Genomic DNA, 15,912 nt, shown 5'->3' with positions numbered 1-15,912 from the left:
TGGGCAATACAAATGCCAGTTAGAAAATATTTTAATTAGATTCACTTGCACAGTTGGTACTGCTGTAATATTTCTTGTTGGAAGTATGCAGGGAACCTCAATAAGCTATAAAGGTTTATTGTTTATAATGGAATTCTTCAATTCCCTTTGATCTGCATATTGCTATTTTCTGTCCGTCTTTCCTTCTCCACACTCTAGGCTTGTAGCAGGGAAAAGTAAAGCAACGAAGGGTATCATTTTCCCTTTTGTGGCTTCTGGGTTGAAGGTGCTGGATTGGTGGTGTAACTAGATGATATTGAGGGTTTCTTCCAACCTAGATGATTTTGTGGTTCTGTATAATGGCAGTAACCTAATCAAGAGGCAGCTGTGTCAGAACAAGGGCTATGCTGGGAGAGAACTCTTTTCTGTTTGAAATGTGGTAGCAGAAAATTGGAGAGCCATCACGGAGAAATATCACACATCCAATGTGTAGCTGCAAGGGTGTGCTGACTCAAGTGCCTAGGGAGAGAAAGCAATAAGGGCATTTACTTTTACCAGAGAATGAGTAGGATTTAAAGATTCAGTGATGAGGAAGAAAGAGGCTGGAGAGGCTTCAGAATGCAATGAGGAACTCAGGAATGGCCAAAATACCTGTGCTTAAGTCTATGAGCAAGAGAGAACAGAAAAAAAGAACCCATGAGTGCATGGGAAAGACTGAGTATATAATAACTATACAGGGAGCAAGCATATCTCTTTCTGGATGCTCTCAGGCGCATGGTGGGATTCTTGGGGTGTCCTGTCTCCAGGGCCAGGATTTGAACTAGATCATCCTGATAGGTTCCTTCCAAGTCAGCATATTCTGTGATTCCATGGCTCTGTGAAAGGCTGAGTGGCCTCTGTGACTGGCCTGAGTGGTTTCTATAGCACACAGAAGAGCTATGATGGGACTGGCCCTCAGCACATAAGTGCTTTTTCACCCTCTCTGTCACCAGGGACAAGAGAGGGTAAATTCAATATGCAGGAGCTGGAGGTCATAATTTTGCTGTGATCTTTAGGTCCACTTTTGACTCCACTTCTTCCCAATTTTTTCTAGAAGGGACTCCCTATTAGAAGTCAGTCATGGATTCTTAGGTAATTTCTTCATGTAACAACACAATGAAGCATCGTTCAGAAATTCTGATTGTCTCATGACTTTGCGATGCAACATATACTTGACATAGTTCCTTTTTTGTTATTTTTGTTGCTTTTTTCTTTTGAAGAATTAATCTTGTTTATCATAATTTTGTGACTTGCAAAATTACTTATATCCATGAAAAATGAATAATAGACACAATTATGACGGTATGACTGCTTACACCCACTTTCTCTCCTTTACATAAAATTGAATGAGAACACAAGGTACAATGCATGAGAGATCTGGGCCTACATTGTGTAATCAAACTAGGAAAAAAAGTTTCTATATTTCTGAATTTTATATTTTACTTAATAGGTCTGTCCAAGCTGATGGAAGCCAGTGAATCTGTTGCCCAACTCTCTAAGGACTTGGCTGTTAAGGAGAAGGAGCTGGCTGTGACATCTATTAAGGCAGATAAAGTAAGTGAGTGTTAAATAGCACTAGAATATATAGCAGGTAAAATGCTATTGCAGAATTTGATCATAATTTGCAAAAATTTTCCTCATCTAAAATGAGGTTTTACTCTCCCTATAGTGTGTTGATTTAGCATTTGCTTCTGAAAGTGAGGTACTTTTAAACTGCAACAGAGGTTGAGTGCTTTCCTTGTCCTTCTCCCGTTTCTTACCCACTCAGATAAGCATCAAATTTCATTTTCTTCCACAGATTTTTTTAAATTTGTTCCTAATTATTAAATTATTAAATTATTAAATTTTGGATCTTATGTGCACTTACTAGCAGAGAAAAAGTTAACATGATACTGGGACTTTTCTACTTCAAAATTGCTTAGAAAAATGTTTTTTCCTTAGAAAAATGTTCATTGCAATCCAGTTTCAGGTTTTGTCTTTTACATTAACAAGATACCTGTGTGTTCATGGGAGTGGTGGTCTGGTAGAAATCTGGTTTCCAAAATGACTCTCTGGAAAGGTATGCTAGGGAATGGATCAGTATAGGCATTCTGTTTTCTGAAAGATACCTTAATGTTCTGATGGTGCATATTTAATATGCAATGGAGAGTGAATTTTGGCTGGTGATGACTAAGGGACTACATGCATTCTTTGAGGTCTTTGATCTTGTAAGAGAAATATGTGACAGAAAGGGATGAAGTTGAACTTCTCACATTAAATATTTATTCAATAGTTATATGATACCATATATAGTTAGCTGTAGTTTGGGTTAGATTTAATAGCTGTTACTTACCTATTTTATCTTGTGTCTCATAATCATTTGTTCCATCATTTTGATTTATAGATTTTATGTGTTTATTATCATTTGCAGGTACTAGAAGAAGTCAAAGAAAGTGCTGAAGCCGCAACTAAAATAAAGCTTGAAGTCCAGGAAGTGAAAGATAAAGCACAAAGGATCGTGGATGCAATTGATATAGAAAAGCAAGAAGCAGAGAAAAAACTGGAGGCAGCTAAACCAGCACTAGAAGAAGCAGAAGAAGCTCTTAAAGTGAATAAATTTCATTTTTATTAGTACAGTATTATTTGCATCACCTGTGAGAGGCCAGAGCCACCAACACACAGCTGTCTCTTGGTACTGACTGCCGTCACCAGCTCCTCGCTGTTGCTGGCCATGTCTCTCATGAATACTTAAGGCACACATATTTTACTTAAAACACAAAGGGACTGTTTTATAGTATTTTTTTCCTTCCATCTGAATACTTGATCATTATGAAGGTGGAGATCTTTCCAAAAGCTACACATGCCTTTAGAATATCTGTTATTCTGAATTCAAGGGAATACTTGTTGTGCTAACAGAATGTTTTTAATTTAAATAATTTTAACTTAAGTAGTTACACCTGTCTTTTAAGACAAATAAAAATCTATCTCTTCCTTCACCAAAACCCACAATGCTTTTAATTTTAAGAGAAACAGGAAACAAAGTGGATTCAGGGCAATCAGAAGCAGGGTTCAGAAATCTGGAGGCATTATTGTGCTACATATTTTCATTCTTCCGCTCTGAACAGTAAAAACCTCTGAAAACAGAAATCAATGACGGCCTTTCATTCCAGTTTTCAGAATTTATGTGACAGAAGTTCTTGAGTAGAAAAAGCAAAAAAAAGGAGCATTGTTTGCTCTTACACTGATGTTTAGATAATGAGATAAATGAAACTTCTAAAAATAGCCACAAAATTGCTAAAGTTTTATGAAACTATGAAACTTATTAATTAGGCCAGGTTTCTTACTTTTTTTTGTATATACTTAATACAAATGCACCTCAGAGAAAAGTATTACAAATGAACATGAAAATCAAGATATTGAATGGGAAAGTAGAATGATGGTATTGATGCAGGAATCTATTACACCTTTCTTCAAACAGACCATCAGACCAGAGGATATCGCTACTGTTAGAAAACTTGCAAAACCTCCTCACCTCATTATGAGGATCATGGACTGTTGTCTGCTACTATTTCAAAAGAGACTGGATCAAGTTACCATGGATCCAGAAAAGCCTTGCTGCAAGCCATCCTGGGGAGAATCATTAAAAGTAAGTAGAGTTTTCAAACGGTGTTTCTTAAACATCAGAAATAGCAATTAGCTTATCAGAGAACTTATGATGCTGTTTACCCAAAACATGGCAGAATTTTATTGAAAGGCAAACATATTGTTTTAAGATAAACTGTATCTACACACTATGTTTAACGGGTAGAAATAGTAGGTGAATTGCTTAGAGACTTTTGCAGCAGAAGCTTTAGAGTTTGCTTGACCTGTTCCTGGCAATGATGGTAACAGTAACAAATAGTGCTCTTGCATTTTATTTAGGCTTTTACAGTTAAAAAAGTCATCAAAAGCTTTTCTTTTCCACTGATGTAATAAAATGAGATAAACAGTTATTCCATGAATTGCCTTTAGCATGCTAAAAGTTTGTTAGAAAAAAATTAAACCAAATTATTTCACTTTTCAGAATTTAGATAATGCATCACAACTGCCAATATTTTTTTGCATTTAGTTAAGTTACAAATATATTTCTGAGTCTTTCTATGGGTCAAATTTTTTTAATTAAATGATGCTTCTTGAATGCTTCTAAAGTGCAACACAGGAATATAGGAGATGGAAAGCACATCAGTAACTTTTGAATCTAGTTACTGGAGCGTAATTGGTTAAATCTTCAAAATAACAGAAGGTGTGCGGGAGGAGTTACAACTGAATAGCACACTTATAATATTAGCAATATGAATTACCTCTGTTTACAGAAGAATTTTAGGAATGCTTTTTAACAGCTTCACCTATGAACAAGACCTTGAATGTAAAATGTGTAAATAACTCGTGTGTTGTTTTTTGAAGCTTATGAGTGGCCCATTCTTGAACAACCTGAGGAACTTTGCTAGGGATACAATCAATGATGAGACAGTAGAATTAGTCCAGCCTTACTTTGAAATGGAAGACTATACACTGGAAAATGGTAAAAAAGTGTGTGGCAACGTGGCAGGACTCCTCTCTTGGACAAAAGCCATGGTGGTATTTTATGGTGTTAACAGAGAAGTCTTGCCTCTTAAGGTAATACATCCTCTCTTGCTTTGTGTTTGCTTACCAAGTAATTGAATGTATTTTAATGTAATAGGATTTTACAAATGTATACAAATGTATACATATATATATAATAATTACTTTATAATTGTTTTTAAAATGTTGTACCAGGATCTTCATTCCTTCTCCAGAGGGTCCTGCAAACAGAGGTTTGCAGCTATTTTAGGTTTTTTATTTTCTTCTGGTAACTTAGAAGCAGTGGAGGACTGACATCTTGCCTAAATATTGGCTTTCTAAAGAGGTTCAGAGGTCACATCAATAAAGGAGCTATGTTGCAATCGTAGGAAGCAAAATAAGGAAAACATTTTTAAGAGTAAATTTTTACTTTAGTGTGTGTGAGTGTTCTTTTTCAGGTTTATGAGACTCAAAGGCAGTGATTTTTTTTGTTCTAAACAAAGGATTTTATCCTTAAATATAGCATAATTTAAAAAAAATAGTAAAAGGGGTAAACACATACCAAATTTTTTTAACCTTTGTGTCACTGGTAGAAGTGTTATTTACAGAAGCAACAGTAATACAGATGAATTCTTTTAAAAAAATCAATTAATTTCCTGTGTTCACCATAAATATAATTTTAGGAGCAATAAGAAGAGTCACTGTTTTAGGACCATTTTACCCATTTCAGTGGGTAAAAGCAATATTGTTAGCTGATAAAGGACCCATTTCCTGTTGTGATTGCTGGCTGCTACAAAATTCACTAATAAAAGAGGAAATTACCTATAGTCAAAACATATAGTCAACCAAGAATACTGAATGATTGTTCTTCTAGTCTAACCAATGTGTACAGATCAGAAACCTTACTTCCTTAACAATGCTTCTTGAAATGTAATTTTTTTTATTGTCAATAAAATTGACAATATGTAGTACAACTTTAGGTACTGTATTGTTATTGAACAAAAGAAAATCTCATCTTCAGTATATATGTGATATAGTTTTCAGCTTAAATGTTTTTGATGTTTATATAAAAGTTACTTTGATGTATTGTCTTGTGATTACCAGCTAAGTAGGCTTAAATAGTTCATTGAATTATATTAAAATCATATATATGATTGAACTTTTAAATTTTTTTTTTCCTTTTCAGGCTAACCTGGCAAAACAAGAAGGTCGCCTGAAAATAGCTAATGCAGAAAAAGATAAAGCTCAGGCAGAATTAGATGAAAAGCAAGCTGAACTGGATAAAGTGCAGGCAAAGTTTGATGCAGCAATGAAGGAGAAAATGGTGTGATAAAAGTATTTTAGTCTTACCAAAAATGCTTGTACAATTGCACTTGTTATGTAATTAGGATTTGCTGCAAACACACATTTACCTGCTACCTTGAATAACATGGCTGAGATTGAGGTGTAAAAGTAAGAAATTTAAGCCTATATCTGCTTCCTGTGAAGAGGAACATATTAGATGCCCTTAAGTATCCTCAAGGATGAGTTTTAAATAAATAAAATAGTTATAATATAAGAAGATGAGAAGTATATAAAATAAGTCCACATTTTTGCATTTGATAATTAAGTAGGACATTTTTTCAATTTTAGGACTTACAGAATGATGCAGAAACATGCAAAAGAAAGATGCAAGCAGCCTCTGACCTTATAGATGGACTGAGTGGAGAGAAAGTTAGATGGACTCAGCAAAGCAAAGAATTTAAATCTCAAATTAAAAGGTATCAAATCCATTACAGAAAAAAAAAAAAGAATATGCTTGTAAAAACTGAAGTGTTGGTAAACAATTTAGTAGCTTTAATTGCAGCACTTCATTTTCTTCCTGGAAATCTTAATATAGCAATATAATCAAATAAACTACCCTGGAATTTGAATTTTCCTCCCATAAGTAAGAATACATGAGTGCTGAGTACCAGTATTTCAGTTAAGAACAATACTTCTGATTTTGGAATTAGCTTCCAAAAAGATTTTTACTAGGGCTGTTATGTGCCTGTATAACTGCTGCTTCTGCAGTCCCCCTAATACTGCACATCGTTCTGATGTCACTGGGGAAGTGAAACCTTCAGATAAGCTCAGCTTCTGTAGAACACTTATGTTACTATAAATTTGCTATGGGGAAAGTGGGCATTTCTGGTGAGAGTTTCAATAGAACTAGGTTTGTATCCTTGATAAATAGTGTATTTCAGACATATTTTTAAGAAATAAACAATTTTGTTAACTCATTTAGGAAAAAAGGAATAGTTGTCATCAGGGCTGTATTGTTTTGTAGGGGTGGAGACAGTGTTTTCATAAAATACTACTCAAATTTTGCCTCAAAATGCTCTGGAAGCAACTTTTTTTAAAAATCTTCTTATGTTTCAAAAGCTGTTTTTTAAAGTAATTAGAAATTGAATTTGTGCACCACCTTTTAATGATTTTTCTTCCTTTTGTAGACTTGTGGGAGATATATTGCTCTGCACAGGCTTTCTTTCATACTGTGGACCTTTTAATCAAGACTTCAGGAACCTTTTGCTTAAAGACTTATGGGAAACAGAGTTGAGAGCTCATAAAATCCCCTTTTCTGATGATTTGAACCTGATTTCTATGTTGGTAGATCAACCAACAGTAAGTTCTTGGTGCTTGGAGGGTTTAATTTGAACTTCTGTTAGCATATTCTATGACTGTTAGCCAGCATTATGCCTGCTTAGAGAAGAACTATAATCCCCAGTATTCCAAATATTGCTGTGTAGTTCTGTGGTTTCCAAACACTCTTGGCAATTTCCTCCAAGTCTTAGCATAGTAATAATAACAAAACCCAAGAGAAACAAGTGATGCACAATAGAATTTCTCACCCCATGCTGACCAATACCTCATCAATCCCTAAACCATGAACAAGCCTCTTCTGAGTAACTCCCCCAGTTTATATAGTGGACATGGCATTCTCTGGTATGGAATATCCCTTTGGCCAGTTCAGGGCAGCTGTCCTGGTCATGCTCCCTCCCAACTCCTTGTGCACCTGCTCACTGGCAGAGCACGGGACACTGAAAAATCCTTGCCTTGGGGTGAGCACTACTGAGCAACAGCCAAAACATCAGTGTGACAATGTTATTCTTACAGTAAATCAGGAAAACACAGCACTGTATACCATCTACCAAGAGAAAATTGACCTTTCTTTCAGCCAAAACCAGGACATTTCTAAAACAGTGGGTTTGGCTGTAATTTAAAATAGAATACATAAAGTCCTTTTATTCAATGTAAATATATTAGAAATGGGCAAAGAGTGGGAAATGCCAGAATCTTCAAGTTTCCTTCAGTAAACACTAATTCCCGAAAGCTCTCTTAGTCTGGTTTTTGCTTAATTGATCCCAATGCTTAATTTATCTGTCAAGCTGTCTTTGACATCCTTACACTTTAAAATATACTTTTTGTGATTCTATGTAGTTTAAAAAATCCATAAAAATAAAATTCTGGAAATTTTATTTATACCTGCATTTTGTTTATACCTGCATGAATAATTCTTCAGCAGGTTCAGATATTAATTCCCTTTGATGTCCCTGTTACTTCTTAGAAGAATTTTAATTGAAGAGAAATTCCAGTGATAATTTATTTCAAACTATTCTTTTTTCTTCATCTCTCTTTCTTTTTTTTTTTTTTAATTTATTTTTTTTAGATTAGTGAGTGGAATCTTCAAGGATTGCCTGGAGATCACCTCTCAATTCAGAATGGTATTATTGTCACTAAGGCATCAAGATACCCACTTTTAGTAGACCCACAAACTCAAGGAAAAGCATGGGTTATAAATAAAGAACAGGATAATGAATTACAGGTAAACAGTGGAAGGGTGTGCTCTATTATACTCCTTCAAACATTATTGCTTTAGAGGGAGGTTGCATTTGAGTCAATGTGATCTGAGATAAGTTTAACATGTATGGAGACTGACAATTATGTAGATGCATCAGCAGGGAACTTGAGAACAGCTGTAAATCCCACTCAAGGGCTTGGAAAAGACTATCCAACTTGTATGAACTCTAGCAAAAAGTATAAAAGTATTTTGTTCAAGATGGGTAGGTATGGTCCCAACACAAAAGAGGACAAAGAGATGATAATTTAAAAACCAAAAGAGTATAATATGAAATTATTAAATGAGAGCAAATTGGGTGACTGTTAGCAACATTAAAGATAAAGGCAGGATAAGTTACAGCTCTGAAAATGTAGGCAAAGTGCCTCGAGTGTTGCAGCCCATAATTTAGGACCTGAGAGGGTATTCATAATGAGGTTGTCACTACAAAAGGAAGTTGAGGAAATCCTACTGAAGCCATACCCATGAAAAATTTGCCTATGCTAACATTACTGCAATCTTCATAGCTCTTTCACAGGTTAAACCAATATGCTAAAATGCCTGCTCATGAAACATAAAACAAAGATGTTCATGTGTCACTATTTGCATCACAATTTTTTTCCCAAATGATGTGGCATGGCAAAAGTAAACTGCATTTTAAAACCCTTAGCCTGAATGTTGAGAAAACTCATATGTCCTGAATATCAATACATTTTAGAGGGTTTAGAATTAGTTAATTATATAGCTTACTGGTTTATGCATGCTTTTAAATTGTTTTATATAGTATGAATCCCATTTCATGAAATATCAATCTGAATTCATAATATTGGAGCAGTGTTTCATTTTTTAGACTTCCATATTTTAGAGTCCAGATTTCCAGAAGGAATTTCTCAGCACTTCAAAGCTAAAATTAGAAAATCTAGTCCTTCTAGGACATAGAACAGAAAATAAAAGGCTAGGTGTCTCTGGTTTCTAAAATATACATAACATCTTTAGCATGCAATAAACTGTACCAGTTTGATTTAGTACATTATTACTATCATAATGAAGTCCTGAGGATTCAGTTACAGCCAACCTTTTAAGTCACCTTTTTATGATACTTTTCACTGTACACACAGAAGTATTTCTGCATAAATTGCTTCATGGTCAACATTTATAGCACCTGCTTTAAAATGCAACTAACAAAAACAATGAAAAAAATTTTCCATGGTTAGGTCTGTGGTTTTCATGTAAGACTGAGGAAATGCTTTGTCCTTACACCAATTTATAATTTACTTTTTGAGGTAACAACTCTGAATGACAAGTATTTCCGGCAACACCTAGAAGACAGTCTTTCACTGGGACGATCACTCCTGATTGAAGATATAGAGGAAGAGTTGGATCCAGTCCTTGATAATATACTAGAAAAAAATTTCATAAAATCTGGATCTGCTTTTAAGGTTAGTAATCAAACAAAATAAGTGGAATAAATAGCTAGCCTTGTGACAAATGTTGTTTTACCATTGTTATAAACATTTGCTGAATCAGGTAAACTTTGTATTCAGTAGAGACATGTAAGGAATCAAACTGAACTAATAAAACACAACAGACAGAGCCTCAGCTGTGTAGTAAATTGGCAAGTCTAAACTATGAGTTTAACTACCAGGGTTATTAGTGAAGATTCCAAACTGGAACCAATTATGCTTATCTGATTAAATGCTTAAAATTCTTTCTACTGATTTTCAAGCATGCTTAAGGAAGTGGTTTGGTGCTACTCTTTTTATAAGCCAGGTATTTGAAGCCACCTTGGAGACTCATATGTTGGAGCCTCATTTGCCCCCCACTGTCCCATGGCAGATGATCTTTGAGGTCCCTTCCAACACCAACAATTCCATGATTCATACTACAGTATACAGTGATCAGATTTCCTTGTGCACATGCAGCTTTTGAGTTAGATTGCTGTTTCGGAATATCTTAATTCTATAAAAATTTATTTTGAATACTCTGAATGAATTTTTACTTCCTTCAGAAAGATTCTTTGAAACCTGCTTAGTCTTAATAAAGTTAAAATTTATGTCCAGTAATTTCTGTTCCATTGTTGGATCACATAATTCATTTTACCTTGGACATAAGAGAATGATGATTTCTGCAAAAGTCAGCAGTTTCTACAACCTCTTCATCTGAAGTGTGATTAGAAACCAAATGGTTCTGAAGCTGTTAATCATAATTCACAGTGGAAGTGATCCCTATATTTAGCTGAAGGGAAATGCTATAATGTACTCTAACTTATACATTTGGGCAGTGACTTTTATTTTCATGACAAATTTAAATTGTGAAATAAATTTCCTCTTTTTGGCACTTCAAATCTTGTAAGTTTTTCTTCCTGCTCAATATTACTGAGTTTAATAAAGTTCATTTTCCTCTGTTTAATATTAACTTAACTTAATCCACAGGTGAAAGTTGGTGATAAGGAAGTAGATGTTATGAATTCTTTTAGACTGTTCATTACTACAAAGCTACCTAATCCTTCTTTCACACCTGAAATTAATGCAAAAACATCAATTATTGATTTTACTGTTACAATGAAAGGACTTGAGAATCAGTTACTGAGAAGAGTAATACTCACTGAAAAGCAGGTAAGTTAACAGTACAAATAACTCATAGCGATATTTAATTTTTTTTTCCATTTAATTTGTTTTGGTATGTAGAAAAAAGAAATGTTCAAATGGAAAAAAGATATTAGCTCTTTCTAAAATTATATTCAGATTCACTATAGATATTTACAAATATCAAAAATGCATTGGGAAGCTCTTAATATACACATGACTGTCAGTATGACACAAACAATTAATTACCTGGATTTGACATTGATAAGATACATCATAAGATACTGAATAAACACTGCTTAAAAAAGCATTTTTTAAAAAAAAAACCATGGTTTAGATAGCAAGAAAAGTAAAATGCACATTTCATGACTGGATCCAACTGTTCACCTGTATCTTCAATCACAAATTATTCATTGAAAACTGAATTTTAAGTATCTCTCATAATTGCAACCCATAAAATGTCATGCCATTTTCTTTTTTCTAATAACAGGAACTCGAGGCAGAACGAATTAAGCTCATGGAAGATGTAACTTCTAATAAGAGGAAGATGAAGGAACTGGAAGACAATCTTCTTTACAAACTAAGTGCAACTCAAGGTTCTGTATAAAAATATTAATCAGAATAGGTAGATAAAACTGATTCACACTAGGTCCTTTCCTTACAGATTTTGGTTTCTCCTTCTAACATACATTAAGAGAATGTACAGTGGCAGGAGTATGAGGACTGTGAGGGATTTGGTGCTATAACATGCCACTATATGCAACTCAGGACACCTAAGCTTAAAACCTGAACAACTTTTTTGAAATACATCCATATTTTTGAGAGCTTTCTGCCCTTCTGATGAGATAAGGTATCTGACCATGGGCAAATCTTTAAACCATTGAAAATGTTAATTGGAATGGCCTGGCTTAAAATTGTCTTGAAACTCTTCTGCAGTACATTATGAGCCTGAACATGATCACTTACTATTTCTGGTGGAAAAAGAATCTGGTAACAGAAAATCTGTGAGTAACTGCTGGAGATTCATGCATATCGTTGAATGACCATTTCCCTTAGGACCATAAGTATTTTTTACTTTGAGAGTGACGATTAATAGACTTCAAAATAATTTAAATCATTTGTGGACTATGTAGGTTGTGTGGATAAGATAGGTGACTTCTCTAGTATGTGTTACAAAGCTGTTGGTATAAATACATTTAACATACTTTGAATGAATTTGCTAAAATATGTTGGATGTAAAAATAATTTTTAGTATTACATATCCTGTCTGGTCTCTAGTTTAAAATCTTTCTGTAATTCAGTAAATAATTTCATTTTTTAAAATAAATAATTCCTGTAATTTGGCCTTTTGTTTTCTATATACATATGAAGTGAAAATATTGTTACAATAATATCCTAAACATTCAGTATTTTACTTTTCAGGTTCACTAGTGGATGATGAGTCTTTAATTGGTGTCCTGCAAACAACTAAGCAAACAGCTGCTGAAATAGCTGTCAAGTTGTCTGTGGCAGCAGAAACTGAAGTGAAGATTAACACTGCTCAGGAGGAATATCGACCTGTTGCTACACGTGGAAGCATTCTTTATTTCCTTCTTACAGCAATGAGCATGGTCAATAATATGTATCAAACTTCACTGGCTCAGTTCTTGAAGCTTTTTGATCAATCTATAGCCAGGTAGAAAGACACAGATTTTTCCTGCTATTCAGATGTTTGCCTTTCCAATGTATTTGCTCTTATTAATGCTGTTTCTTTGTGCTTTGTTTTCATGATTTAGGTCTAAGAAATCTCCTGTGCCTCAGAAAAGAATCTCAAATATTATTGAATATCTCACTTTTGAAATTCACTCATATTCTGTTAGAGGCCTATATGAAAATCACAAATTCCTCTTTACCCTCCTTCTGGCTTTAAAAATTGATATTGAGAGAGGACATGTGGAAAACAGAGAGTTCCAAACTCTCATTAGGGGTAAGTTTTAAAAATTGTGTTATGTGTAGAACTAATTCAACTTTTAAAATTTTTATGCCATTTTGAAACCTTATTTCTTTGTCTACATGGTTTCTGTCAATCAGCATTTCTGTGGGAACTGGGCTTGTCCAGCTTGGCCAAGGGAAGCCTTAGAGGACACCCAATAGTAGCCTTCCAACACTCAATAGTAACCTGTGAGAAGGCCATTAATAAGGCTAAGTTATAATTTGGTATGAAATAAGTACACAAGAGTACAGTTAGTATCACAGAGAAAATTATTTAGGTCAAAATACATAATTTAAAAAGAAATATAAATTATATCTTGACCCCAGGAATATCATGTGTTTCATCAGAAAGTACGTTTCATCCTGTGTTTTTAACTACAGGAGGTGCAGCTTTGGATCTACAGGCTTGCCCACCCAAACCTTGCCGCTGGATTCTTGACATGATATGGCTAAATCTAGTGGAGTTGAATAAACTTCCACAATTTCAAGAAATTTTGAACCAGGTGATATTTTCTAATCATCTTTTTAATGTTAATTATTATGTTAATTAATTAAGAATTTAATAATAATTTAATAATAAATAATTAATAAGTAATAACAATTGGTTAAAGCTTAATTAACAATTAATAATTAGTTAATGATTATGTTAATTAATTATGATTGTCATCATAATTGTGTTTCTACAAAAATGCAGAATAACATCATAGAGACAATTAGGTACCATGAATGGTGGTGTGTTTATTTATCTTCTTTATGGTATTTGGTATTGTAGTAATTGAGGTCGAAAAAGGAGAGAAGGAACAGGAGCAAAGGAGAAAGGAAGTCAATAAAAGAGAGATAGGATAAAAAGCTAGAGGTATCTAAAAGGCTCATAAAATTAATCTGAGTGTCAGGTTTTAAGTTACAATGTTGTCTGTCTTGATTCTGGTATATTTTTACAAGTGAGTGCTTTGCTGCTTGTTTTTAAATACTCGTTTCTGTCCCAAGATTAAAAGTGAGATATGATGAGCTAGCAACAAATGCCATGCTTTACGTAGGCATGCATGAACTTATAGGCACATAAGCTTGTCACATGTTCAATTTGGTAAATTTATTTTTCTTTTTTTATCATAGTTTAACCACTCCCTAAGTATTTCTTGTCTCTAAGTGCTCCTTGCTAGTCAGGCTGATGGCCAGGACAGTAAGTTCTCCTTGCTGTTACATCGACATTGGCCGGCCAAGTCCATTTTGTGATGGCACATATTGCCCTGGAGGGTAGCAACCATTTTAGCTAAATGGTTACCTGCAAGTGGTCACTCATATTCTGTTAGAGGCCTACATGAAAACCACAGGCTGTAGTTTTCATGGCTGTTTCTAAACCCTGTAACCAGGCAAGAGTTGGATACATACCAGTGAAATTCTTCCTGTTTTTGGTTTCTTGAGGTATCAAAATAGAATATCAAGTTAGGAGAAAGTTGGAGGAGCTTCAGTTAGGTTGCTCACCCTGGGCTGTTAGGGCACAAGAATCCTATTTCTATAAAAGTCCTTTCACCAGGTCTTTTCTAGAATTTGTGCAAACAAAATTTTAGACTCCAAAATACTTAGGTGACCATGTTATCACAAAAGCTCTCCTTTTAAAATTATTTTCTTAGTACTGCCTTACTTTTGCCATGTAGTTGCAAAGTTAAAATGTGGCAATTAAAATTATTTCAGTCATAGATAGAAATGGAATATGGGAGGGTGCTAACTAGAACATCAATTAAAAACCCAAATATTGTGAAAACATCTTTTAAATCTTATTTTTATCCATTAGAAGTGCTGTTCTATTTGATTCATCATATCAAATACAACTGTATCATTATTAATTTAGATGAAGCATTAAATTATTTACGGTGACCAAAAAAGGACTGGGAATGCTATGCTCAGTTCTCAAGAGGTTTCCTGTGCTTTTCTTTTCCTCATGCTTGTTTCAATTAATTTTTCTCCTCTAAAAAAAAATAAGTCCCAGATGCCTAATTTAACATAGACATCTTCTGTTTAAAACCTTTATCAGTGCATTCCTTGTTCTCTTTCCAGTGATCTGAGAATATTGCAGTAGCTGACCTTCCTCAGTCACTGCATTGAAAGGCTCAGGTGCATTTTCACAATGTTCTGCCCACTGGTATTCCTTATCCTATTAGGACACAGATTCTAAGAGGTGCCTAAAATTGTGCTCATATTTGTGGTCAGGTTTATTCTTTCTCAAGCCAAAAGCTTACTAGAATCTGCTACTTTTAATTTGCCATTCATTGGCTGGTTAAACTGTACTGGGACAGATTTTTCTGGTCCTCTTCATATTTTGTGAACAAAAGGAATTAATTAATCAATCGCAGTGTGTTCCTCTTGTAATATAGAGTATAGTTCTTGTAGTACATAGTAAAGCTCCTCCTGCTAATTACTTATTTTTTTTAAGTAGATGCATCTGTTTGGGAGGGGAATGCATAAATAACTGACTGGCTTGAGAGTCTGCATATTTACACTGATTGCAAGTGAATTGAATTAATTGAAGCAATTGAATTAATTGAAGCAATTGAATTAATATTATTTGTAGTATTTTAATAGCAATTCTCATGGCATATTTCTTAAATGCTATAGGCAATGTTACTTGTAATATGTCCTAATATAATAATGGCCTCTCATTAAAAGCTACATTTGCAAGGAGATTTTAATGCAATGGCAATGTATTTATTTGTGTGTTAATGTAATAAATTTAGATAGCTCATAGTGATAAGGCATGGAAACACTGGTTTGATAAAGATGCCCCTGAGGAAGAAATTATCCCTAATGGATACAGTGATTCACTTGACACCTTCCGCAAGCTTTTACTCATCAGGTGAGCATCTTCAGAATTTTTGGGAAATTACACAGTTGCAACGCATCTCAACCTATCAGTATGCTATTATC

The 15,912-nt window shown here is 34.2% G+C and overlaps 1 protein-coding gene across 1 annotated transcript in view; it reads left to right on the top strand.

Moving 5' to 3' along the window:
* DNAH8 (dynein axonemal heavy chain 8) overlaps positions 1-15,912 on the top strand; it is a 112,120-nt gene that overhangs the window by 74,824 nt on the left and 21,384 nt on the right. Inside the window, exons 64-78 of the mRNA XM_041477031.1 lie at positions 1,469-1,572; positions 2,429-2,605; positions 3,476-3,643; positions 4,441-4,653; positions 5,765-5,902; positions 6,211-6,338; positions 7,050-7,221; positions 8,267-8,422; positions 9,718-9,873; positions 10,867-11,049; positions 11,510-11,615; positions 12,442-12,694; positions 12,795-12,985; positions 13,372-13,493; positions 15,723-15,841. Of these exons, the coding sequence (XP_041332965.1) occupies positions 1,469-1,572; positions 2,429-2,605; positions 3,476-3,643; positions 4,441-4,653; positions 5,765-5,902; positions 6,211-6,338; positions 7,050-7,221; positions 8,267-8,422; positions 9,718-9,873; positions 10,867-11,049; positions 11,510-11,615; positions 12,442-12,694; positions 12,795-12,985; positions 13,372-13,493; positions 15,723-15,841 (2,386 nt within the window). The remainder of the gene's footprint in view (positions 1-1,468; positions 1,573-2,428; positions 2,606-3,475; positions 3,644-4,440; positions 4,654-5,764; positions 5,903-6,210; positions 6,339-7,049; positions 7,222-8,266; positions 8,423-9,717; positions 9,874-10,866; positions 11,050-11,509; positions 11,616-12,441; positions 12,695-12,794; positions 12,986-13,371; positions 13,494-15,722; positions 15,842-15,912) is intronic.

The sequence above is a fragment of the Pyrgilauda ruficollis genome, unplaced genomic scaffold (assembly GCF_017590135.1).
Source record: "Pyrgilauda ruficollis isolate IOZ18807 unplaced genomic scaffold, ASM1759013v1 scaffold4, whole genome shotgun sequence".
NCBI lineage: Eukaryota > Metazoa > Chordata > Aves > Passeriformes > Passeridae > Pyrgilauda > Pyrgilauda ruficollis.
Note: the sequence above shows the minus strand (reverse complement) of the source record. Positions and strands in the feature narration are given on the sequence as shown.